This window comes from Myotis daubentonii, chromosome 8 (genome assembly GCF_963259705.1).
Source record: "Myotis daubentonii chromosome 8, mMyoDau2.1, whole genome shotgun sequence".
NCBI lineage: Eukaryota > Metazoa > Chordata > Mammalia > Chiroptera > Vespertilionidae > Myotis > Myotis daubentonii.
This window is the reverse complement of record NC_081847.1, coordinates 29718100-29744141: the sequence shown is the minus strand read 5'-3', so window position 1 is coordinate 29744141 and position 26042 is coordinate 29718100. Positions and strand designations below refer to the sequence as shown.

Here is a 26042-nt window from a genome sequence, read left to right as displayed (position 1 = left end):
AGTGATTCTTTCTCATCATTGATGTTTCCCTCTCTCTCACTCTCCCTTCCTCTCTGAAATCAATAACTAAATATGTAAAAGAATCAGATCTGTGTTCCAATTCTTAGTGGACACTTTCTAGTTGTGAATCCTTGGTTAAATAATTTTCCTTTAGGAGAAAATTTAAATCCTTTCAACAGATACTTAAGCTGTGTCAAATACATAAGGGATCTGGCTGTGAACAAAGTTGGCAGTATTACTGTCCAAAACCGGCCCAGAAGACAGAAATTTGAAAAAACGCGGAAGATCTTCTCTGCCAAGCTTTGTGCATAGTAAACGAGATAGACTTAAGCCATTACTTGGTTCCGTGCCTAGCACATAATTAACGCTCAGTAAGTACTAGAGACAACTTTGCAAAACAATGCGGACTGAAGTTTGGGTTTCACCTCCGTATCGCGTGGCGACCGCCTCTTACACAGTGGGCTCCCCAGGCCTTTTCACGCAGGACTCAAGGAGCGTCTACAAGCGGGACGGAGAGGACCCAAAGCCCAGAGCGGTAGGCTGGTCCAGAGGCAGCCCCCGAGCTGCCGCCTCTCACCTCCAGCAACCTGTTATCTCTAGGACCTAGGGTGCCAGCGCCCGCCCTCCGCGGCCTGGCGGGAGCTCTCATTGGCTAATCTTCCTCGGAAACGCACGCCTTTCCCCGCCCCCTCACGTTGCTGTCCAATGCACGCCTATCTACTCCGCCCCGCCCTCACTGCCCAGCGGGTTCGCGCCATTGGTGGATGTTCCGGTGCGCGTGCGCGCTCGCTCCCCGGCCCTGGCGAGCGGAGCGAGCGGGGCAAGCGGGGCGGGAGGAGGTCCACTGTGCTCCGCCCCGGTGAAAGGGCGGTGGCGCCGCTGGGCGGGGCCGAGGTCAAGGGCTGGCGGCCGGGCTGCTCTGGGGCCTGTGTGCTGTTGCGGAGCTGCGTGCTGCTGAGGCAGAGCGGGCTCAGCCGCGCGCACTCCGCGCCCGCCCGCCCGCGCCCGCGCTGAGCTTCCGGCTCGGGCGGCTGCGCTGCTCGCCCTCGGCGACGTTGCCCCGGAGTCCCAGCATGAACGAGCTGAGGCTTAGGGCGGTCCGTGATCCGGACGCACCGCCGGTGGAGAAGGTAAAGGCGGCATCCGGCTGGGCGCGGTCAGGGCAGCGGCGCCTGCCGGAGGTCGGTGGGTGGCACTCGCAAGAGGGGTCGTCCAGCTCTTTGACTCTTTGTGGCGGCCGCCGGCGGCCCCGGGCCTGGGCAGCGCGAGGGTCCTTGGCTGCGGGATCCCCGAGGAGCGCGTCAGGGGTCAGCAAGTCGGGGTTCCCGGAACGCGGCTCTGGGGTCCGATTGGGGGTGGTATCTCCGCGGCGCTAGAAGGAGCGCGCGGGAGGTTGCGCACCGCCGCCTGCCTCCCAGGGATGGTTGGGGGTGCCACTCCAGTCCCCCACATCCTGAGGTCTTTCTGGGGGTGAAGACTTCAGAGACCCCCTTAAAGCCTTCTCGGGCAGGCGACTCTGCTCCTCTGTGCCCGACTGAGGCTCTTCCGCACCCCTCTAAATTTTGGGGGGGTGGTATCAAGACAAGGCCCTGGGATTTGCCTCTAAGGACATTTAAATCCCTTGAAAGTGAAATCCATGGGCTTTAAGGTCTCTTGGCTCACGCCGTCAGCAGGTGTTGGAAAGTACACTCCCAATAGAGGGGCTTGCTCCCTGCTTTAAGTGTGGGCATTGATGGGGTACAGGAGGGTGAAGAAGAGGCCATCTTGGCGGGGATGCAGCTGGTTGGGGGGTGTGACGGATGAGGGGAGTAGACTGTTTTCGTTGAAGTGAAAGGTTTGTGAAGGGGAGTTGAGGAAGGTGGGGGGGGGGGTGGTTGTGATGCTGTGGATGCTGAATGACAGCCTATGGGTTGGGACTTCACGGTAGTGCCTCGAGCAGTGCTTGGTTTTGAGCACTGGAGTTGGAGCGGCGTGTAGAATGGACCGAGGGAACCTGCACCAGGATGGAAGAGAATGGTTAACTTGGAGGTTGCTAGTGGGTGGTGACCTGCAGATGTTTTCTTTGGTCCAGGTGTTCCTTTAAATTAAAACAAGAAGACTTGCCCCGGCGGGGTAGCTCCGTTGGTTAGAGCGTGGTCCCCTCGAGTTCTATCCCCCGCCAGGGCACACACAGGAATCAACCAATGAATGCATAAATAAGTGGAACAACAAATTCTCTCTCTCTCTCATCAATAACGATCTGAATTTCTTGCTTATGTTGGGTAATTGGAAGATCCTCCATCTTGTTCCCATCTGATTACCGCTTGGCTGGAGCTGAGGAGCAGCGGTTTCCAGCAATCCCTGTGGCAGTACACCAGGCCAACAGCACCCACACGCGTAGCTTGCAGGTTTTGATAATTGGAGGGAAGGGGATATTAGGGAGACATTAGGAAGGCAGATTTGGTGATAGGGTGCAAACAGAGCAGTTTTAGGAGGAGGGAAAGGATGCTTAGGGGTTTAAACAACTCTTGTTGCTTTTGACAGAGGATCATCCAAGGAGGACTCTCAGTATTGATTTTTAGAATAAAATTTGGAGAAAATTTAGGGCTTCTGTGCAAGTTTACGAGTTACTTGCAGAGACAACTTTGAAATCTCTAATTTTCCTATTAAATACCCTGGTGGGGCCTGGAAGAACTCCATTCCCACCCTGTATACTAGTTGGAGGCTATGTAACCCTGTTTAAGGGTGACAGGGTCAGACTTATTAATGGCACTTTGTGGACCTTGAAGGTGTGAGAAGAGGGAGAAAAAAGAAGGCATGAGAGCTAGTGTGCTATATTTTTTTGTGTGTGCTATATTTTTTAAAAGCTATTTGTAATAATTAGACATACTTGCTGATAAAAATAAAACAAACCCCCCCCCCCCCATTACAAGGTGAAACAAAATTCCTATCCTCCCCACCCAAAACTCCTTGGATCCATCTTCCAGAGAAAAAGTGCTGCCCAATGGTACCCCAATAAATTCAATAAAGTAAAAAACAAAAACCCACAAAACCCAAAAAGCCCCACAAAGATCTCTTTTTTTAAAAAAATATATTTTATTGATTTTTTACAGAGAGGAAGTGAGAGAGATAGAGAGTTAGAAACATCGATGAGAGAGAAACATCGATCAGCTGCCCCCTACTGGGGATGTGCCCGCAACCCAGGTACATACCCTTGACCGGAATCGAACCCAGGACCTTTCAGTCCGCAAGCCGACGCTCTATCCACTGAGCCAAACCGGTTTCGGCCACAAAGATCTCTTAACAAGAAAATACTTTCCTATCCATGTTTTAGGTAGGGAGGACACAGAGGAGCTGTCCAGCTAAATGTGCCTTAATTTTTACAACTGCACTTCAGCCACTTACACAATGACAGAATGCCTGGGGTTGTGAGGTCCACTAAGCGCATGTTGCTTCCTAAAGTACAGCAGCTACTGTATTCTGTTAAAAGCCGGATGTAGTCCATTAGCTCAGAACAAGGCAAACAGTCCCTCATCCCATCACTGCCTGAATTTCTTGCTTATATTAGATAATTGGAAGATCTCATAGCAGTCTGAATTTCTTGCTTATATTTGCCTTTGTTGAATGTATATTGTAGAGTTTTGAAAAATACTGGTTTGTTTCATTTCATAGGTTGTAAAACCTTCCATGATTTTGGTTTTATCGGTAATCTTTTTTAAAAATTAAGAGAGAGAGAGAGAGAGAGAGAGAATTGTTCCACTCACACATGCATTCTTTGGCTGTTTCCTGAGTGTGCCCCAACCAGTGATTGAACCTGCAACCTTAGAGTATCATGAAGATGCTCTTAACCAACTGAGCTACATGGCCAGGGCTTGCCCATATTCTTGTTAGCACTTAAGAAAATTAGAAATAACTAAAAAAGGATATTTCTTCAGGGAAATGAATTGTGAAATGGGAACTTGCTTATTTCATAGAAGAATTCAGAAAACAATATCAAATCAATTTATTAAAATAACTGGAACAAGTTTGAAAGATTCTTTAAAATGTTACAGTTGCTTAAGTGCTTTTGCAAAATTGTCTTAAAAATAAGCACACAATCCTTAGTTTCAAAATAATCTGGAGAATGTGTTTATTATAAAAGTTAGAGATATTTTGTTATATTTAGCATCAGAATGGAATTTTCAGAGCCTGTTGCTAATAAAGGAAATGTTTTTCTCTGGGAACCATGCTTATAATTTTAAAGTTCCAAAGCACAGTATTGTTGCCAAACTAAGAAACTTGGAATTTAAACTTCGGGAATGATTCTCTTCCTTTCCAACCATGTTTTTACAATGTAGTTTAGGAAAGAAGAGGATGAAGCATGGGCCAAAAGATTGGCATCTTAAAATTTATGATTGGGTTGGCATTTCAGGAGTCTTTGTTTTAGAGGTTAGAGTGAAGATTTGCGGTTTTCTGCTGTACTTAGATGCTGGAGTGTTATTTAAATTAGAGCTCTACTCCTTTCCAGGCTTCCTGTCTAGATTGATGGAACCAGTATCAGGAGGAAATAGTGACATCATTTAGAAGGGGGAGTTTAAATTTTAACTGAAGACAGTGGTTTAAAGCTGGGCTTAAGAGTCAGATCCATCTTGAGCCTGGGTTCTGCACCCTAAGAGATGTATCACTGAGCAAATCACTTGTATAAAAGCCTCAGTTTGTCCATCTCTAAAATGGGGCAATAAAACAGCATGTGCACCAGAGGCCATTCATGTGGGTTAAATGAGTATGCATGTTACAGAGGTAGGGCAGGAAGAGTCACATTGTAGTAATATTTTAGTTATTGTTTCTGATTGAAATATAGTTTTTGTTTTTTTTTTTAAATATTTTTTTGATTTTCTTAAAAAATATATATTTTATTGATTTTTCACAGAGAGGAAGGGAGAGGGATAGAGAGTTAGAAACATCGATGAGAGAGAAACATCGATCAGCTGCCTCCTGCACACTCCCTACTTGGGGATGTGCCTGCAACCAAGGTACATGCCCTTGACTGGAATCGAACCTGGGACCCTTGAGTCCGCAGGCCGACGCTCTATCCACTGAGCCAAAGCGGTTAGGGCTGAAACATAGTTTTACAGAAAAAAAAGTTAATATTCACCTTCCACTCTTGGAAGATGATTAAATCTTTAAGTTATACATGTTTGGAGTAGTCTTTTCCTATTCATCACCTTTTAAGGAAAGTGTTATGGACAGAGCTTGGCCTTCTGTGACATATCTTTTCAGTTCATTTTCTTTTTTTTTTTTTTTTTTTTTTTTTTTTTTTTTCTTTTTTAATAAAAAAATACTTTATTAGGCGTGTGTGTGATAGGTTTCCTAGTCTCTCACCTTTCCCTCTGCCCCCATCCCACTTTTTTTTTGTTAATCCTCATATTTTTACATTGATTTTTAGAGAGTGGAAGGGAAAGGGAGAGACAGAGAGAAACATCCATGTGACAGAGACATATCGATTGGTTGCCTTCTGCATACACCCTGACCAGGGCCGGGGAACCTGAAACCAAGGTAAGTGCCCTTGACCAGAACCGAACCCAGGGCCCTTCAGTCCACAGGCTGATGCTCTGTCCACTGAGCCAAACCGGCTAGGGCCCATCCACTTTTTGTCCTGACTGGACACTGCTCCCTGGCTCATGGGTCAGAGGGTAGGGTCTCCAGAGACACAGGAAACAAAGATGGGGAAGAAACAAGGTAAGGCCAACTGGAACAATGGTTATAGGCCCAAGGTCTCCGCACCCCCCTCCAATTCACTCTAGTCAAATATCTAGGTCATCATCTGGGTCCTCTTGGTCCAGGTCATCATAAGCGTCTGGCTCATAGAAGATATGGCTGGTAGCTTGGCCTAAACCACGGCACAGTAGAGCCTGCTGTTTTTCTGAGCTGAACTGGAAGGGCAGGGTCAGGCTATCTTTGGCTTCCTTCTCTTTCTTGGACAGGTGAAGGTTAAAGGTCAAGTGAGAAGTGGGATCCACCGGGTGTGTGCGAGGATCTGGGTGGGGCTGGGACTTTAGGGGAGACCCCTCTTGGAGATCCAGGCTGAAGTCAGGCAGGATGGTGAACCATTGAATCTTATGTGTTGGACGATGTTGGGGCCTCCGAGAGAGAATGTGAGCTGAGGCCTGGTCCCCTGAACCACTCAAGGTCACTTCAATCTGAGCAAGGGAGCTCAATGCTTCCACAGGGCCTGGGCCATGAAGCTCTTCATGTAGCAGGCCCAGCACACGCACACGTTCTACTGGGGAGCTGTCATCAGGGCGGGAGTCCTGACGGCTCAGAGCATGCAGGGTTTGGCAGAGTGTGGTGCAGGGAAGGTGAAGCAGCAGCCAGCTAAGAGAATCAAGGGCAATGGTGACAGGACCAGGACCTGTTCTCGTGCACAGTGCTCTCAAGACTCCCAGGGGCCCCCCAGGAAGGGCTTCTCCAGCGTTTGACCAGTTGAGAGGGTCTCTGAAGAGGTCATGGTAAACCAGCCGGCTGTTGGTGCCGGAATCAAAGCCTTCCCGGAACTCCTCCTCGCTCACTTCACAGCCCAGGACGTGGACCCGCTCCCCCCTGAGGACCAGAGGAGGCGGATGTCAGAGCGGCCCGGGCGGCTTCCGGGGACGGGGGGCCGCGGGTACTCACCGCAGCGCGGCCCGCCGGACGAGCGCCTTCAGGAGGCTGCGCCCCTCCCACTCCACCGAGTCCCGAAGCAGCACCAGGCCGCCGGGACCCAACAGCGACTCCAGCATCTCCCGCGAGCGGCCCGTCGCTTCTCCCCAGTTCATTTTCTTGCTGAGGTTTTCAGTGCTCGGAATCACAGTCAAGCTTTAGCAGTAGAAGGAACATCGTTTTATACAATTATCTTTCCTTCATAGCACCAGCTAATCTATTGTAGCATAGTGTTGAAAAATTAGAAGTGGTTTTCTGATAGACTTATAAGAGTGAACTACTAAAATAATAAGATCTTATTTTAAGAACTATAACTACTTCAGATATAGGAGAAATGCTTTGTTTCAAAAATTTTTCTTCATTGAGAAATACTTTGGTATTGAAAAATCAGTGAATCTTAACTTTGGTTCTCAGACTTAAAAATAGGGAAAAATGGTGAAAGATTGATTTGTCATATACCCATCATTTTAAGTTTCTTAATTTATGTTGATCAAAGTATAATTTTATTTTAAAATTCAATTACTTCCCAATTCATGAGTATTTAAAATTGTTTTTATTTATTTTTTATTGATTTTAGAGAAGAGGGGAGAGGGAGAGAGAGGGATAGAAACATCAGTGATGAGAGAGAATCATTGATTGGCTGCCTCCTGCACATCCCCACCGGGGGTGGAGCCTACAACCCAGGCATGTGCCTTTGACTGGAATTGAACCTGGGACCTTTCAGTCTGCAGGCCGACGCTCTATCTACTGATCCAAACCAGCTAAGGCTATAATTGTTTTTTTAAAGCTAATTTTGTTTAAAATGTGTGTGTGTGCACAAATATGTGATTTTTTTTCTTAGAATAATTCATGTCTTTTAAAAATGTTAAATTGCTCTTATCAGATGTTAGGACTTGAAGGGATCCTAGAGGTTATTTTATAGAAGTGGACATCATAGCCCAGAGAGTTTACTTACTTAAGGTCACACAGTTGGTTAGTTGCAGAATGGTTAATTGTATGACCCTTTAAAATTCTCTCTCTTTTCCCTCATAATGAGAAAAAAAATAATTTAAAAAGCTTCATACAATTAACCATTTCAAGGGCACATAATTAGTTTACAGATTTTAAAGGCTTCTGCATTGATTGACTTTGATAGAAAAAATGCCTAAAAAGACAAGAAAAAAAGCCCAAATGTCATCTGTTTTTCTTATGTGGCTACAAAAATAAAAAAAAAATAGCAAAACAAATCTTTCAAAATGTCAAATATATGTATACTCTCAGATAGTCAATGTGGAGATTGTGAGAAACAATTTGTTCTTTTGTAGAATAGTTGGTTAGGTCCAGTTTTCCCAGTTGTTGGGTGACGGGTGATTATCTACTTTGAAGCCCGTTTCTGAGAGCAGCCACTGAGGTAGCCTTGAAAGGAACTCCCAGGGCGGTACAGACTCCTCACGGAGCTGTGTGAGGTTGCTCAGAATAAATGCTTTCTGGTTGATGACTCTTAGTGTCAGAACTGTTTGTTCTAGCAATAATCATTCAGTGTTCAACACACCTTTTCCTTAGGACATTCACAGAATCCAGTGTGCTGTATGCAATCTCTGTTAGCTCAGGGGGTTTGGGGATGGCTGGTGTTTGTGTTCATGAGGAAAATGTCCAGGATTTTATACCAATTTTGGCTCCAAATAATCCTCTTTTCTCCACTGATTTGAAGAAATCTATTACTTGAATGCATCTGGGAACTCTCTGAAATGAATCTTGTAACTAATTTTGCAGTGCAAATAATCATCCTTTAAACCATTTGGGAAAATGTGTCAATATTTCTGATTTGCATATTCTTCCAACCTGTACCATGTGCTGTAACACCCTGGCTTTTCTTCTTGGCACTGGAGGCTGCTGGGAGTGAGAAAGCACAGCCTTTCCTGTATCATGCTGCCTCTAGTTTGGAAGGGAGACAGAGAGACCCTGACACTTGCTAGGGTCTTGTTGGAAAAATACTTATTACTGGCATTGGGCAGAGTTTTTGCCTTCCAAACCTTGCCACGTGATGATTGCCTGGTTGGGATGGTGGTACGGTGTCAGCGAGGGCAGACCTGATCCTCATTGGGCAGCTCATCCTGCCAGTCCCTGATCTTTGTTCTCATGCTGTTTGCCCCAACAGTGGGGATGGCATAGGGCCCACTAAGTTGAGTGACCTTTTAAGGAAAGTTAAACTTTATTATGTTATTTTGACTGAGTAATACATGGTTCAGAATTTGATAGGTTGCAAAGAGTGCACTGTGAACACCTCCTTCCTTCCTACTTAGTTCTCACCAGATGCAGCCCCTCATTCCAGGTTGTGGTGCTTATGAGCAGTTGTTGTCCGGATGGGAGGACCTGACCTGTCCTTCCAAAATCAGATGTCCCTTTTTCTAAAAATAAAAAAACCTCACAACTTTTAATTGATTTGAGAGAGAGAGAGAGAGAGAGAGAGAGAGAGAGAGAGAGAGAGAGAGACTGAAACATTGACGGGAACAAGAAACATTGATTGGTTGCTTTCTGTACGTTCCCCTACTGGGGATTGAATCTGCAACCTAGATATGTGCCCTGCCTGGAATCTAACACACAACCTTTTGGTGAATGGGATGATGCTCCAGCCAACTGAGCCTCCCAGCCAGGGGCAGATGTCCTTTTGATTTGTTTACCTTTGTATTGAATCATCACAGGGCCAGCTGGGGCTTCTCTGTGAAGACTTGGCTTTTTTTAAAAAATCCTCACCCAAGGATATGTTTATTGATTTCTTTTTTAAGAGGGAGGGAGGGAGGGAGGGAGGGAGGAAGAGAGAGAGAGAGAGAGAGAGAGAGAGAGAGAGAGAGAGAGAGAGAGAGAGAAAGAAACATTGATGTGAGAAACATCGATTGGCTGCCTCCCATAGACTGGGTATGGAACCTGCAACCTAGGTATGTGCCTTAATTGGGAATTGAACTGGCAGTCTTTTGGTGTTGAGGATGGTGTTCCAGCCAACTGAGCCACCTCTAGCTAGACTTTGTTATTTTTGAAAGAGCCATTGAGACCTGGGATTTACTGGTAACATTGTCTGTTCCTGGGTTTCTTATGTGAGGACCCTGCATCCCTCTCAGTGGGTGACTCTCAGAGCCTCTTCTCCACATCTATGCCTTCCTAGTTCTGTGGTTTCAGTGGTCTACAGAACACTCTTAGGTGCATGCCCTCAGTCAGCGTAAACTTACTTTGTCTCAACTTTGACTTCTCTCATTCTAGACATTGACCCTCCCCTTTCTATCTCCTCTATAAGTAGAATCAGATCTTGGAGTTGCTGCAGCTTGAAATCTGTTAGTCTCAGTGTTTCTGCTCTCTCACCCAGTCCACGCCATAGGTTATCTGGATTCCCTTATCTGTTGCTCTTGCAAGTTCAGGAATTGATGCTTGCAAACCTTTCTAATTGAACTTCCTCCCTTCAGAATTTGTTCTCAGCCTCTTCTAGTCCATCTGTCTTTTGTATTTTCTAGCAGCTCTGAAATCACCCTATGAATTACAAGGAAAAAATAATTTCAGCCCCTTTTTCAGGTCTCTTAGATTTGGTCCTTCATAGTCTTCTCTCTTTTTTTTTTAAAAAAAAGTTTTTATTGATTTAAGAGAGAGAAAGGGAGAGGGAGAGAGAGAGAGAGAGAGAAACATCAATGATGATAGAGAATCATTGATTGGCTGCCTCCTGCATGTCCCACACTGGGAGTTGAGCTCGCAACCTGGGCATGTGCCCTGACCAGAAATTGAATCTCGACCTCTTGGTTCATAAGTTGATGCTCAACCATGGAGCCACACCGGCCGGGCATGTCTTTGATGTTTCTATCTCTTTTTCCCTCTCCTTTCTGAAATCAATAAAAATTATATTTAAAATAAAGGAGTATAAAAAAGTCCTGAGATTAAAAAAAATTCAAGAACTGTTGCTTTAAAGAATTGTATTTCTCACCAAGGAAGAGAAGGGTTGAAGAAGTCAATAGTAATGGGTGTGGACTAGGTGGGTGTTGAGTGGGGTGACACTCTTTTGCCCTGAATTGTCCCAATTTGGAGGATACATTATGTGGTCCCCCTAATGATGGGATCCATATTAGGAATACTCTTATATAGTTTCATCAAAATCTAACATCCTGTGGTGGATTGTCAGACTCGCTGAGTCACATTTATTTTGATGGTGGTATAGAGCTTCCTGAACTGGCCAGCTTTCACGGTTTGATATCCAGCAATCTCCTCATTGAGCCTGGTGACCATGCACTAAAAAGGTTACTTGTCACCCCTCTTCCCTTCAAGTACAATTGTGGGAGAGGGACAGTAGGAGCGGGGGCAAGATAACCCAATAAACTTTCCCATTCAGACTAGGAAGAATGAGAGAGACACACACAGCAGTGTCTTGGCTCATCTCTCTCCTGACTGCTCTCTACCCTAAACAAAAAGTCTACTAGGTATTTCAGCCCTGACTGGTTTGGCTCAGTGGATAGAGCATCAGCCTGCGGACTGAAGGGTCCCAGGATCGATTCCGGTCAAGGGCATGTACCTTGGTTGCTGGCACATCCCCAGTAGGGGGATGTGCAGGAGGCAGCTGATAGATGTATCTCTCTAATCGATGTTTCTAACTCTCTATCCCTCTCCCTTCCTCTCTGTGGAAAATCAATAAAATATATTTAAAAAAAAAAAGTCTACTAGGTATTTCATTATCAAAAAGGATTTTTTCGGGCAAATTAAAGGATTACAATCCAGTACTTGCAGCCATGGCAAGTCATGTGCAAGTGCTCCTGACCAAGAAGGAGGTTCTTTAAAGAGGGGGAAAGAAAGTTAAAGGGAGGGGCTATTACAACCATAGATGTTTTCCTATCATGCTTTCTTGACTGACATAGAGTGTGGGAGCTCTGTCTTGTTTAAGGTCTCTGTCATAAATTTTGACACTGGCAATTTGACAGACCTCTGTGTGCTTAGATGTGTTGTTATTGTCTGATCGACTTCAGTTTAGGTTGAGTAGGTGGGGAGCAGAACTCCCTCAACCTCACCCACCATTCCAGTTATCAGATCTCAGTGCAGAGCTTCTCCAGGGTATCAGCGAGCAGAGGGCTCCTACTTCCCTGGAGCCTTCCTGAAGCATATACTCTTGGCTGCATTTTCTCTGTTCTATTTCATCCATCTTAGCTCTTCAGTCTACTTTGTTGAAATCTCATATCCACAAATGATCCCTGTTCCCTACTATTTCTGTCTAAGGCCATGGTTCAATTCTTACTATACTAATTTCAATAGGATATTAAGGTCAAAAGGCATGGTCTTTGTTTGCCTCTTCAACAGGAAGTTTTGAGAGACTGAGCTGATCTTACAACATTAGAAGCAGGAGGTTGCTGCACTTTTGTTGTTTTTTTTTTTTTAGTGTGTGTATGTGTGGGTGACAGATAAAAGGGGTTCCTCTTTATGACACGTGAATTCTGTGCTTCTGCTCTTGACATTAAGAAGGGCAATGTGACTATATATTGTTTAAGTTGGCTGATTGAGAAGAGGAGACAGGGTAGGAGACCAATGAGAGTCAAGAGAGTATGGTGTGTTACCAAAGCCAGAGAAAAGTTTTTGAGAAGAAAGAAAATGTCAATGTCAGATACCTCAGAGATGTCAGGTAGAATGAGGAGTAGATACGGGGTAGTTTTAAAAAAATATATATTTCTTTATTTCAGAGAGGAAGGGAGAGGGAGAGAGAGAAACATCAATGATGAGAGAGAATCATTGATCAGCTGCCTCCTGCACAACCCTTACTGGGGATTGAGCCTGCAACCCAGGCTTGTGTCCTGACCGGGAATTGAACCATGACCTCCTGGTTCATAGATTGACACTCAGCCACTGATTGCACGCTGGCAGGGCTTGGCTTGGCTACTTTTAATAGAATCTCCCACTAAAATCCAGTTTGTGTTGTGTTTTAAATTATCTCCTGTAATTTAATTTTGGGAGAGCAAGGTCCACATGAGCTTTGTTTTCTCACAGGGATGTCAGCCAAACACTCAGTTTTCTCTTGAGTAGTTGGCATTTCTATCTTCTTTCTATTCCACAAAATTCTCTGTACAGAGACTTTTCAATTTGCACATAGTCATCTGTTGAAAAGGTATCACTGGGGAGTAGCTATTTCGAGAACTTTTGACAAAGAACTATTTTTTTCCAGAGATATCCGTTCTCCTTGGGACTTTTCACCAGACAAGTGAAACATCTCATTGTTCCAGAGGGTTCCATTTGAGTCCTGGCAGCTGTGGTGGACATCTTATCTCCTAGATCTCAGGAAGAATTATCTCAATTATTGGGTTTGGTGTTTTAACACATGACTCTTACATTTCTTATTTGTCATAAAATATCCAAAACACTAAAATGAGCCCCCATTTTCCTGGCTGGGTAGCTCAGTTGGTTAGAGCATCATCCTGATACGCTAAGGTTGCAGGATTGATTGCTGCTTAGGGCACATGTAAGAATCAACCAATGAATGCATAAATCAAACAGATTCTCTCTCTGTCTCTCTTTCTCTCTCCCTCCCTCCTTTCCTTCCTTCCTTCCTCTCTTCCTCTCTCTCTGTCTCCCTCCCTCCCTTCCTCTTCTCCATCCCTTACTCTGTCCCTCTCCTTTCCTCTCTCTCAAATCAATCAATGAATAAAAAAATAAGTTGAGGAAACAAAGACTTTTAATATCTAGGGGGGGTCAAAAAGGGGATGGAGAACTAGGATGGTTTGAGATTGTATCGGGAATCATTCTTTTTAGGAAATTTGGTGCAGAATTTTTAGTCTTCATCGGCCACTAATCTCTCTTAGCTTTGATGAGTTCAATACAGGCATACCTCAGTGGGTTGGTTCCAGACCACTGCAATAAAGCGAGCATTGCAATAAAGCGAGCTATGTTTTTTGTGTGTGTGTGTTTTTTTTTTGCTGGTGAATGGTTTTGCCTTCAATTTGTTAAAAAAACAAACAAACAACACACGCACACACACACACACACACACACACACACACACCCCACATCTGTGACGTGCAATCAAGTGCAGTGCAAAACACAAGATATGCCAGTTTTTGTTTTTTTTAAAATATATTTTATTGATTTTTTACAGAGAGAAAGGGAGAGAGATAGAGAGTCAGAAACAGCGATGAGAGAGAAACATCGATCAGCTGCCCCCCGCACATCTCCCACTGGGGATATGCCCGCAACCCAGGTACATGCCCCTGACCGGAACCGAACCTGGGACCCTTCAGTCCGCAGGCCGACGCTCTATCCACTGAGCCAAACCGGTTTCGGCTATATGCCAGTATTAAGTAAGGTGGTCGTGGGAGCTGACCTTGGGGACTCGTTCTTCTGGTTGCTTTGAAGACTCAAATTGCCGTATATATTCATCTGTGTGACTCCAGGGCTCACTCGTTATTCTGAGGCATTTAAGCCCTGCCTGGGCAGGGGTGGAAGAAGAGACTTGTTGGGAGTGGACATTTGAACTGGAGGAGCAGAAATGTGCCTGGAAGGATGGACAGAGAATGAGTCAGGGGTCCCCAAGTGTGATGGGAAGGCCTCAAGGGCAGTAAAGGTGTCTGTTTTTTTGTTTGGGAGGCAGCAAAAGTTATGCTCAGAGACTGAGTTGTCTTTGCCAGCCATTTATTTAGCACAGGTTTGTTGTCGGAATTATAATTTTACAAGCCAATAGCGTATAGAATAAGTAAAATAAAGAAATAACATACTCTAAACATATGAAAGACTTACACACTATTGTTCCAGGTAAGGGGAAGTGAGAGGAATCAAGTCCAAATTTAATATGAGGTGTACCTTTTTATATGAGTTAAAGTATGTAGGAGAGTGGGGGGTGAGGGTGTCAAGCCTAGAGCTGATTTGGAGCACGTTGCTAGGGAACAAAGATGCCAATGTTGGTAGGCAGGCTGATCTCTTTAACAGGGCCAGCCGTGAGGTTTATCACCACTGTCTTCTTGGAGTGCCTTGCCTAGAAAGGGGCGAATACCCCAAGGCTCCTTAGAGAGTTAGGTTAGGAAGAGTCACCTTGCCCAAACCAAAACTCTCTAATGGTGCTCACAAACTCTCAGTATTTATTCTAGATAACCCCCTGGCGTAGTTGCTTCTCCATAGTTCTTATAGATAAGTCCCCAGAGGAGTTGCTAATTGCTTATCAGTGACAACAGATGTAGAGTGATGACATCCTTGCATTCTTATATCAAAACAACTTTACTTCTAAAAACAACTTTTCTTTGTCTTTGTCATTGTCATAAACAAGTGGATTTGAAATCATATAACACTTATATACAGCAGTGTCGGTACAGAGGAGTGAGGGGCTTAGATATAGTTATTTTGTACTTTTTAAAATTATGGAAGCAATACTTGCTTTGTGAAAAATGTGGAGATGACATGAAAGTATCCTAATTTTACTACCAGAATGTAATTGCTGTTAACATGTTTATCATTTCCCACTAATCTTATTCCTAAGGTTTTAAAACGGCTGCTTGGTATTCCTCCCTATTTTTGTTAAATGGATCATGGCAAACTCTTCTGTTGTTGGACATATAGGCTGTTTCTTTTTATAAACAATACTGTAATGAACATCCTCATCTAAATTACATGTTTCTTTAGATATTTACTTAGGGTATTTTCTAGACATGGGATGACTAGATCAAGGGAGATGTGAACCATTTAAAGGCTCTTAATACACATCTCCAAATGTCCTTTCAGAAAGGTGGTATTAATGTATATTTCCATGAGTGCTATATGAGTGTACTAGTTTTCTCTCACCCTGGTCCACAGTGAATATTCTTTTTATCTATTCATTCAATCTGATGTAAGAAAAATGATTTCTCATGGCCTTTTTTATTTTTTGTCATTGATTATTGTGACATTAAATAAGTATACAGGTTATTTGGCAAGTTGTCTTTCGCTTTGGCTAATATTTCTATTGGCATGTTCAAATCTTTCTTACTGATTTTATGGTTTTTTTAATAGTTAAAGAAGTTGAGAGATCTAAACTGTGGTATTGTTCTTAAAGGATTTTTAAAAATTATCCATTTTTCACAGACATGTCTCTGCGATAGCCTAGAGCAGCGGTTCTCAACCTGTGGGTAGCGACCCCTTTGGGGGTCGAACGACCCTTTCACAGGGGTCGCCTAAGACCATCGGAAAACACATTTATAATTACATATTGTTTTTGTGATTAATCACTATGCTTTAATTATGTTCAGTTTGTAACAATGAAAATACATCCTGCATACAGATATTTACATTACGATTCATAACAGTAGCAAAATTACAGTTATGAAGTAGCAATGAAAATAATTTTATGGTTGGGGGTCACCACAACATGAGGAACTGTATTAAAGTGTCGCGGCGTTAGGAAGGTTGAGAACCACTGGCCTAGAGGATAGCCTTGGGGCAGGGGAACTGCTCAGCAGGGTTGTGATGTTATTACAAGACCTGGCCCGCGCAGTGCGCAGCTGGCCACTTGTATACATTTCTAGAAGGGGCTTGCTGGATTATCAGGAGTATTGGCTCCTATTTACAGGAATGAGCAAAAAGGCCTGAAATTCAAGTTAGAATTGGAACCCAGGAGAGTTGAATCTCAGTTCCATGCTTTTTGCTAGAGTCATTCCTCTTTCCTCACCTCCTGCTCTCCCAATGATATTGCTTCCACAGTTTGCCCAAAGCACCCCTAACATGGGAGGACCTGTGGTCATCTCAGGGTTAGCTAGCAGGGCCATGAGCCATGGGGATGGGGGACCCCTTACCTCATTCTGCATCCGTTTTTCGAGAGAGGAGGTGGTGACAGTGGCCACTGAGTTCCTTGGGGCCTGTAAGCTGGAGGCAAGGGCATCTTGGCACAGGCCCTGCAGGCTGCAGGAGTGTGAGGCCTGCATTGCTCAGAGCCCTCATATCCTGAGGTCCAGCTTAGCCCCAGCTCCTCTGTGGAATCCCCTTCTGCCCCGCATTTTGTCATCCAGGCTTCTGTGGAAATTGGCTGTCCAAATCCTGGTTAAGTGCTGTATCTTGCTCTGTCTTCAGCAGGTGCATTCTCTGGAGTGGGGCTCCTTGTCCCGGATTTCAGAAGCTTCTACACAATTCAGTAAAGGCATGCGGATCTGTCATGGGGTTTCCTGGCAGGGTGGTGAAACTGACTGTCCCACAGGGAACAAAGGAGGCAGAGCTCTAAGACACAGCTCTCCTGTTGATGTGGTCATAAACCCCTTGTCATTGCCAGTCTTGGCTGTAACCTGCACATGAGGTTGTCAAGAGAGTGGTGCTAAGCAGCTGCGAAGATTAGCAACTGGTTGCGCGATGAGAACCAGGAATCTGGTTTCAGGAGGAACTTGTGAGCTTAGTTGAGGAGCAAAAAGAAAATATTGGCATGTCAGTACGTATCAGTATTTATTTTTAGTATTAAAGTACCATGCTCCATTAACATGATGTGCTTAGTATCATCCTCAGTATTTTGTTTAAAAGTGTTTATGTTATAGCCCTGGCTGGGTGGCTCAGTTGGTTGGAGTGTTGTCCCATGCACCAAAAGGTTGCGGGTTCGATTCCCAGTCATGGCACATACTAGTACCTAGGTTGCTAGTTCAATACTATGGGAGGCAGCCGATCAACGTATGTCTGTCTGTCTGTCTATCTCTTCCTAAAAAAAAAAAAAAAAAAAAAAAATCAATAAAAAACGTATCTTCAGGTGAGGATTAAGAAAATGTTTATGCTAAAAAGACTATGAAATTAAAAAAGACAATAAAACGAAGTGGTTCAGATGCACAAAGTTTGGGCACACTATAGAATGTCAAGTTAAAACTGAAATTCATAAAAATTTTAATGCTAAGCATAAAAATGACTATTCCTACGTTAGTAAAAAAACATAAGCAAAATTAAAAGTATTATTCAGAATTTAGACTTACTAAAATGTATTAAAACAAATACATTTACTAAATTCAAAATTAAACTTACTAAAATTTAAAATGCAATAAAGGATTTTAAAATATACATCAATGTTGGCCCTGAATCAAGGCCACCAGTTTGCCGAAGTTGCTGGTTTCAAGCAGGAGCCTAAATAAATGTCTTTCTGCGGTCTGTTGGCCATTTCAGAACTTAGGAAATGTAATGGTCAGTTCATTAGAAAGAAACATCTGAGAGAAAAGAGAGAAAAGGGGCAAATAATGAGAAGAAAAAAGAAATAAAAAAATATATATCACTGGTGACATTGATTTCAGCACATTTTTGGTGACCTTCTTTCTTGGTGCTGAAATGTAACTGGGAGTAGGGAAGTGATGAGATCATTGAACTGCAATTTTTCCCTCTTAATCTTTCATCTCTAAATCCCACTTATTGTTTGATAACTTTGAACATTTATTTATTTACTTATTTGTTTTTGCTGCACAGACTGTAGCCTTTTAATTGCTAATTGCTGTGGTCTTTGGTTAAAAGACAGCATTTCCTGTTTGTCTTTAGTTTCATCACTAGTTTGGAAGTTAGTTTCATTATTAGTTTCTTTGAACTGGATTACATAAGAGTTAGTCTTCAGGCAGAAGTTTACTTTATTGGTTGATTTTCTCCCTCTTCCTGAGGATTATGGAGAGAAAGAAAAAGGCTTCTAACTGAGGAAACCTAGGTGTGGGTAAGGCTCAGATACAAATAGGGTAATGGAGAAGCATGTCATTAGAATGCCTTTGTACCACACAGGTGCTGTGTTGTTGTTTTTTTTAAAATATATTTTTATTGATTTCAGAGAGGAAGGGAGAGGGAGAGAGAGATAGAAACATCAATGATGAGAGAGAATCATTGATAGGCTGCCTCCTGCAAGCCCCCTACTGGGGATTGAGCCCACAACCCGGGCATGTGCCCTTGGCCGAAATCAAACCTGGGACCTTTCAGTTCTCAGGCCAACGCTCTATCCACTGAACCAAACTGGCTAGGGCAGTGCTGTGTTTCTGTTTTAGTTTTTCATCTGTGAAAGGTCAGCAGAGTCATGTCTTCTTCTTATTTCTGCCTCCATCCCTATAACAACCAACATTTGTATGGTGAGTTCGTTTACAACATATTTCTCTGCATCGCCTCTGGCCTTTCAGGCTTTTTTGGACCTTGATCCAGAGGAACAAATATATTTAACATTGTATTCCTATACAAGGTTGCATATATAATCATTTTGAAGCAAAAGTTTCATGAAGCAGTACTTTTACTATCTGTGATACATTCAACAGTTTTCTGTTCTTTGCTTCTTTTTTGTTAATTTTTTTTTAAAAAAATGGATTTTGGAGAGAGAGGAAGGGAGAGGGAGAGAGAAACATCGATTGGTTGCCTCCTGTTTGTGCTCCAGGGATCAAACCCGAAACCTGGGTGTGTGCTCTGACCGGGAATAGAACCCGTAACCCTTCAGTGCACAGGACGATGCTCCAACCAACTGAACTACACTGGCTAGGGCTGGTCTGTTTGACTCTTATTCTTTTACTAGGGGCCCGGTGCACGAAATTCGTGCACTGGGTGTGTGTGTGTGGGGGGGGGGGAGTGTCCCTCAGCCCAGCCTGCCCCCTCTCACATACTGGGAGCCCTCAGGCGTTGACCCCCATCACCCTCCAATCGCAGGATCGGCCCCTTGCCCAGGCCTGACGCCTCTGGCTGAGGCGTCCGGCCCGGGCAGCGGGGACCTGCAGCTGCAGCGGCCCCACGATCGTGGGCTTTGCTTTAGGCCCAGGCAAGGGATCCCTAGCTCCTGGGACTGCCAGCTTCGACCGTGCCCAGCTCCCATCGCTGGCTCCACCTCTACTTCCTGCTATCACTGGCCAGGGCGGCAAAGGCGCCTGATTCTCCGATCATGGCTGGGGGGCAGGGCAAAGGCGGCCCCAGGGCCGCCTTTGCCCTGCCCCCCAGCTCTTAGCTCCCCCCTGGGTTTCTGATCACTGTCAGTGGCAGGGGGCTTCTTCCTGCTTTCCCTTTCGCCTCCCTGCATTGTGCCTACATATGCAAATTAACCGCCATCTTGTTGGCAGTTAACTGCCAATCTTAGTTGGCAGTTAATTTGCATATAGCCCTGATTAGCCAATGAAAAGGGTATCGTCGTACGCCAATTACCATTTTTCTCTTTTATTAGTGTTGATTTTTTTCTTTTCTTTTTATTTATTTTTTATTGATTTCAGAGGGGAAGGGAGAGGGAGAAAGAGATAGAAACATCAAGGATGAGAGAGAATCGAGACACAGAGGACTCTCATAGCCAGTTAGCCTGGAGGTCAAATCACCCGACAACAATCAAGGCTTAACTACAACAAGACTGCGCACAAAGACCACTAGGGGGTGCACCAAGAAAGCATAAAAAATGCGGAGACAAAGAAACAGGACAAAATTGTCAATGGAGGATATTGAGTTCAGAACCACACTTTTAAGGTCTCTTAAGAACTGTCTAGAAGGCGCCGATAAATGTAGTGAGATCCTCAAGAAATCTAATGAGACCCTCGATGTTATGATAAAGAACCAACTAGAAATTAAGCATACACGGACTGAAATAATGAATACTACACAGACTCCCAACAGCAGACCAGAGGAGCGCAAGAATCAAGGCAAAGATTTGAAATACGAAGAAGCAAAAAACACCCAACCAGAAAAGCAAAATGAAAAAAGAATCTGAAAATACGAAGATAGTGTAAGGAGCCTCTGGGACAGCTTCAAGCATACCAACATCTGAATTATAGGGGTGCCAGAAGATGAGAGAGAGCAAGATATTGAAAACCTATTTGAAGAAATAATGACAGAAAACTTCCCCTACCTGGTGAAAGAAATAGACTTACAGGTCCAGGAAGCGCAGAGAACCCCAAACAAAAGGAATCCAAAGAGGACCACACCAAGACACATCATAATTAAAATGCCAAGAGCAAAAGACAAAGAGAGAATCTTAAAAGCAGCAAGAGAAAGAAACTCAGTTACCTACAAGGGAATACCCATACGACTGTCAGCTGATTTCTCAACAGAAACTTTGCAGGCCAGAAGGGAATGGCAAGAAATATTCAAAGTGATGAATAGCAAGAACCTACAACCAAGATTACTTTATCCAGCAAAGCTATCATTCAGAATTGAAGGTCAGATAAAGAGCTTCACAGATAAGGAAAAGCTAAAGGAGTTCATCACCACCAAACCAGTATTATATGAAATGCTGAAAGGTATCCTTTAAGAAGAGGAAGAAGAAGAAAAAGGTAAAGATACAAATTATGAACAACAAACATGCATTTATCAACAGGTGAATCTAAGAATCAAGTGAATAAATAATCTGGTGATCAAAACAGAATCAGGGACATAGAAAGGGAATGGACTGACTATTCTTGGGGGGGAAAGGCTTGTGGGAGATGCGGGAAGAGACTGGACAAAAATCGTGCACCTATGGATGAGGACAGTGGGTGGGGAGTGAGGGCAGAGGGTGGGGCGGGAACTGGGAGGAGGGGAGTTATGGGGGGAAAAAAGAGGAACAAATGTAATAATCTGAACAATAAAGATTTAATTAAAAAAAAAAAAGGATGAGAGAGAATCATTGATTGGCTACCTCCTGCAGGTCCCCTACTGGGAATCGAGCCCACAACCCAGGCATATGCCCTTGACTGGACTTGAACCGGGGACCCTTCAGTCTGCAGGCTAATGCTCTATCCACTGAGCAAACTGGCTAGGGCTCATTTTATTTTTTAAGTAAAGTTGTATTGAAGTGCAATATACATACAGAAATGTGTCTGTATTATAGCTCTACAGTGGGATGAGTTTTCATAAAATAAGCACGTCTCTGTAGCCTGCCCCCAGATCAGATAAAACATTACCAGTATCTGGAAGACTCCCTAGTGATTTCTTCTAATCAGTTGCTCTCTCAGTGGTATCTGCTATTAGCCTGACTTCTGGCATCATATTTTATTCTAATTTTTGCCAGTTGTGATCTACTGAATTTATTTCAAAAACCAATAGGTCTCGACCCACAGTTCCAAAAATACAGCCTTATCTCTCCAATACTCTTGAGATGGGATTTGTTTCTGTTTTATAAATGAAATAACCCGAGGCCTAGAGGTGACATGATTTCTTCCAAGATCACCCAGTACTAGTTCCCTCTTTTACTCGTCCTTGAGATACTGGTCCCCCTTTCCTCGTGCCTGAGATACTGGTCCCCCTTTCCTCGTGCCTGAGATACTGGTCCCCCTTTCCTCGTGCCTGAGATACTGGTCCCCCTTTCCTCGTGCCTGAGATACTGGTCCCCCTTTCCTCGTGCCTGAGATACTGGTCCCCCTTTCCTCGTGCCTGAGATACTGGTCCCCCCTTTCCTCATGCCTGAGATACTGGTCCCCCTTTCCTCATGCCTAAGATACTGGTCCCCCTTTCCTCGTGCCTGAGATACTGGTCCCCCTTTCCTCATGCCTGAGATACTGGTCCCCCCTCTCCTCGTGCCTGAGATACTGGTCCCCCTTTCCTCATGCCTGAGATACTGGTCCCCCTTTCCTCGTGCCTGAGATACTGGTCCCCCTTTCCTCGTGCCTGAGATACTTTTCTCCCTGAGACAGTGTCTTGCTTCTTCGGAAAGTTAGATGCAGCCTTTTTTTTTTGTCTAGTTTTTCACTCCATCTTGTGTTTACAGGATTGATATTCATTTTTAATGTAGCTTTAGTGAATTCAATATTATCATTCTTAAGTACTGAGAATGTTTATGGCATTTATCCTCTGTCCCGTTCCCCCCCCCCCCAATAAAACTCTGCAGGGGCATAGGTGGCATGCAGGTGTGAGTAATGGCTTAGACTAGGTGTGTACAGCTCCCACCCTCACTGTGCAGTAAAGCACTTTGCTGACTTACATTTCCTTCCCTGCCTGTAGAAACCTGTGGGTAGATTTCTTCCCACCCCATGTCTCCCTGAGGCTCCAGAATACCTACCTGCAGGGCTTGCACGCTGAGCTGTCCTGTCATCTTCAAGCCTTTCTAGTTGTGAGGCTCTTGCTTCTAGCCAGGACCGCTAGGAGCAAATGCTCTGAGAATGGTTAAGGGTGATGTCCCAGTCTACCCCAAGAAGCCCTTGATGGACACTGGGCCTGAGAACCCTCTCAGCTGAGGTACTGGTCCCCCCTTTCCTCGTAATAAAAGCCATAAAAGCCTCCAAACCACAAAACCTCCAGAGCAATGAACTTGTGAACTGTCTGGCTCTGTCCATTTTTAGCTTAGACCTAATTCTAATAGCCTTGGCCTCCTGAGTTCCCCTTCCTTGATAGAGTTCTCTGAATGAGAGAGAGCTTGGAAAGGCAGGTATGGCTATGGCCAGTGGCCTGATAGTAAGGGAGGATAAACTCTAGGATTCAGCCGAAACCGGTTTGGCTCAGTGGATAGAGCGTCGGCCTGCGGACTGAAAGATCCCAGGTTCGATTCCGGTCAAGGGCATGTACCTGGGTTGCGGGCATATCCCCAGTAGGGGATGTGCAGGAGGCAGCTGATCGATGTTTCTCTCTCATCGATGTTTCTAACTCTCTATCTCTCTCCCTTCCTCTCTGTAAAAAATCAATAAAATATATTTAAAAAACAAAACAAAAAAAAACTCTAGGATTCAAACCGGAGTATGTACTAAAGCACAGGGTCTATATTATTGGGGGCAGACAGCCTCTTCATTCATTAGCTCCTAAGGCCTTTGCAAGTAGAAGAGCAAAGGCCTTTTTTTTGCCTAGCATAACTTTCTTCAGTCCGCAATCCAACGCTCTATCCACTGAGCCAAACCGGTTCGGCTAGCATAACTTTCTTAACTTTTTTTTTTATGTATGTGTTTTCTTTTTTTTTTATTTATTGCTTAAAGTATTACAAAGGGTATTACATATGTGTCCATTTTATCCCCCCGCCCTAGACAGTCCCCTAGCCTCCCCTATCCCCCAGTGTCTTATGTTCATTGGTTATAGCATAACTTCCTTGTTCCCATCCCTTCTACCTCTAGAAGTTTTTAATTTTGTATAGCTCCTCAGAGCTTCTGTCTATTTGCTAGATTAGATATTGCCTAATTCATAAATTATTGAATAAAGCCAATTAGATCTTTAAAATTTACTCACCTGAACTTTGTTTTTTGACAAGGAAAATGTAGGACAATGTTTTGTTGAAGCGTTCTTGTTGCAGAGGTGCACAGTAATCTTTGGGTAGAAGATTTGCTACCCCAAACACTTAAAAGGAAGCTATTTTTATTTTGTTATTGATGAAACAGCCGACATTTAAAAAAAATAATTATTTTTTATTGATGTCAGAGAGGAAGGGAGAGAGAAATAGAAACATCTACACTAATAGATGTTATTGGCTATGCCCACCAGCCAATCAGAAGAGTATGCAAATTAACCCAACAAAGATGGCCGTTAAATTTGCATACTGCAGGTGGGGCTGGCAGCGCCAGACACCGCCTGCAGGATCCGAGATCAGGGACGGGGAGGAGGGGCGGGCAGTGCCAGAAGCCACCTGTGGGATCTGGGCTGCAGATCGGGCCGCAGATTGGGGACCGGGAAGCAGGGTGGGCAGCGCCAGATGCCACCCGGAGAGGCGGAGCCAGAGATCCCCCAGCCAGAACCCTGAGGCCTGGGCAGGGGCGGAGCCAGCGATCACACAGGGCTGGGGGTCCCCTGCCTAGGCCTAAGGCCCCGGCCAGAGGTCTTAGGCCTGGGCAGGCAATCGGAGCGGACTGGGGATCCCCTGCCCAGGCCTAACGCTCCTCTGACCTGGGCAGGGGCAGAGCCTGCTATTGAAGCGGGCTGGGGGTCCCCTGCCCAGGCCTAATGCCTGGCCTAAGGCCTTAGGCCTGGGCAGGGGCCGACCCGGGGATCAGTGTGAACTACAGAGGAAACACCTTTTCTGACTGCTCATTGGCTAAGCTCCCTGTATGCCACTGGTAATATTCTTAGTAACTTGGGTAATAAGAATCCAAGAAGGTGAAGTAGGGTTTTTCCACCTCACTCCTGGAATAAAAAACGAAGGTCTGCTGCTGGAGGGGCTAAGAAATATCATATCCTGCCCTAGCCAGTTTGGCTCAGTAGATAATGGCTTGGCCTGCCTACCACAGGGTCTGGGTTTAATTCTGACCAAGGGCATGTACCTAGGTTGCAGGCTCTTCCCTGGCTGGGGCTCAGGTCAGCGCTCTTGCAGGAGGCAACCAATCAAAATGTTCCTCTCACTTTGATGTTTCTCTCTGTCTTTCCCTTTCTCTTCCACATTCTCTAAAAATCAATAGAAACATATCCTCAGGTGAGGGTAAAAAATAATAAAGAAATGTCATATCCTATGAAAGACACATCTTGAAAATGCCTAAAGAAAGTTGTCATTTTTTCATGATGAAGGGACTGGAGTCCGTGTTGATGACAACACCTTGGTGGCTGTGGTGACTGGCAGTGGCTGCAGCAGCGGGGTGATGGGGCTGGTGCCTTCCCCTGATCAGCCTGGTCGCCTCGCACAAAGGGAGGCCAGACTGCGGCTTAGGCCCACTCCCCAAGGGGAGCAGGGAGCGGGCCTAAGCCGTCAGTAGGACATCCCCTGAGGGCTCCCAGTATGTGAGAGAGGGCAGGCTGGGCTGAGGGACCCCCCCCTCCCCCCCGTGCACTAATTCCCTGCACTGGGCACCTAGTCAATGATAAGAGAGAGAATCACAGATCGGCTGCCTCCTGCACAACCCCACTGGGGATTGAGCTGGCAACCTGGGCATGTGCCCTTGACTGGAATCAAGCCTGGGGCCCTTCAGTCTGCAGGCCAACACTCTATCCATTGAGCCAAACCAGCTAGGGCTGACATTTGTTTTTTTAGAAATTTCACTATGGATTAGTAGATTAAAAAAAAAAAATATATATATATATATATTGATTTTAGAGAGAGGAAGGGAGAGGTAGAGACAGAGAAACATGGATGGGAGAGAAACATTGATCAGCTGTCTTTTGTATACCCCCTGGGTATCAAGGCCACAACCTGGGCATGAGCTCTGACTGGGAATAGAACCAGTGACCTCAGTGCATGGGACAATGCTCAACCACCTGAGCAACATTGGTAAGGGCCAGATATTTTACAAAATATATATATTTTATTGATTTTTTTATAGAGAGGAAGGAAGAAGGATAGAGAGTTAGAAACATCTATGAGAGAGAAACATGGATCAGCTGCCTCCTGCACACCCTCTACTGGGGATGTGCCCGCAACCAAGGTACATGCCCTTGACCGGAATCGAACCTGGGACTCTTCAGTCCACAGGCTGACGCTCTAGCCACTGAGCCAAACTGGTCAGGGCAGGGCCAGATATTTTTATTTTTATATCAGATAACTGAGGTGTTAAAGTTTATTCTGTTCATTGACCTCAACCCTCAGCTGAAATGGAGTTGGGTAGAGACAACAGCCAAATTGTTCATAGTGTGAAGATCGAATGGCCCTTACTGTTGCATTTGTTATT

The 26042-nt window shown here is 44.7% G+C and overlaps 2 protein-coding genes and 1 non-coding gene across 3 annotated transcripts in view; 2 read left to right on the top strand and 1 right to left on the bottom strand.

Moving 5' to 3' along the window:
* Nucleotides 1-825: 825 nt before the first annotated feature.
* The window catches only part of CDS2 (CDP-diacylglycerol synthase 2), a 61625-nt gene continuing 36408 nt past the window's right edge, over nt 826-26042 (top strand). The window contains exon 1 of the mRNA XM_059705608.1: nt 826-1130. Within this exon, the coding sequence (XP_059561591.1) occupies nt 1074-1130 (57 nt within the window). The 5' untranslated portion in view covers nt 826-1073. The remainder of the gene's footprint in view (nt 1131-26042) is intronic.
* Nucleotides 5303-6760, bottom strand: LOC132239383 (elongator complex protein 5-like). The gene is made up of 2 exons (XM_059705609.1): nt 6631-6760; nt 5303-6558 (listed from the first exon to the last, which is right to left on the bottom strand). The coding sequence occupies exons 1-2, from the start codon at nt 6735-6737 to the stop codon at nt 5763-5765; spliced, it is 903 nt and encodes a 300-aa protein (XP_059561592.1). The 5' UTR covers nt 6738-6760; the 3' UTR covers nt 5303-5762.
* On the top strand, nt 17643-17779 carry LOC132240373 (small nucleolar RNA SNORA2/SNORA34 family). Its single transcript, XR_009454292.1, has one exon. It is a non-coding gene; the product is annotated as a small nucleolar RNA SNORA2/SNORA34 family (small nucleolar RNA).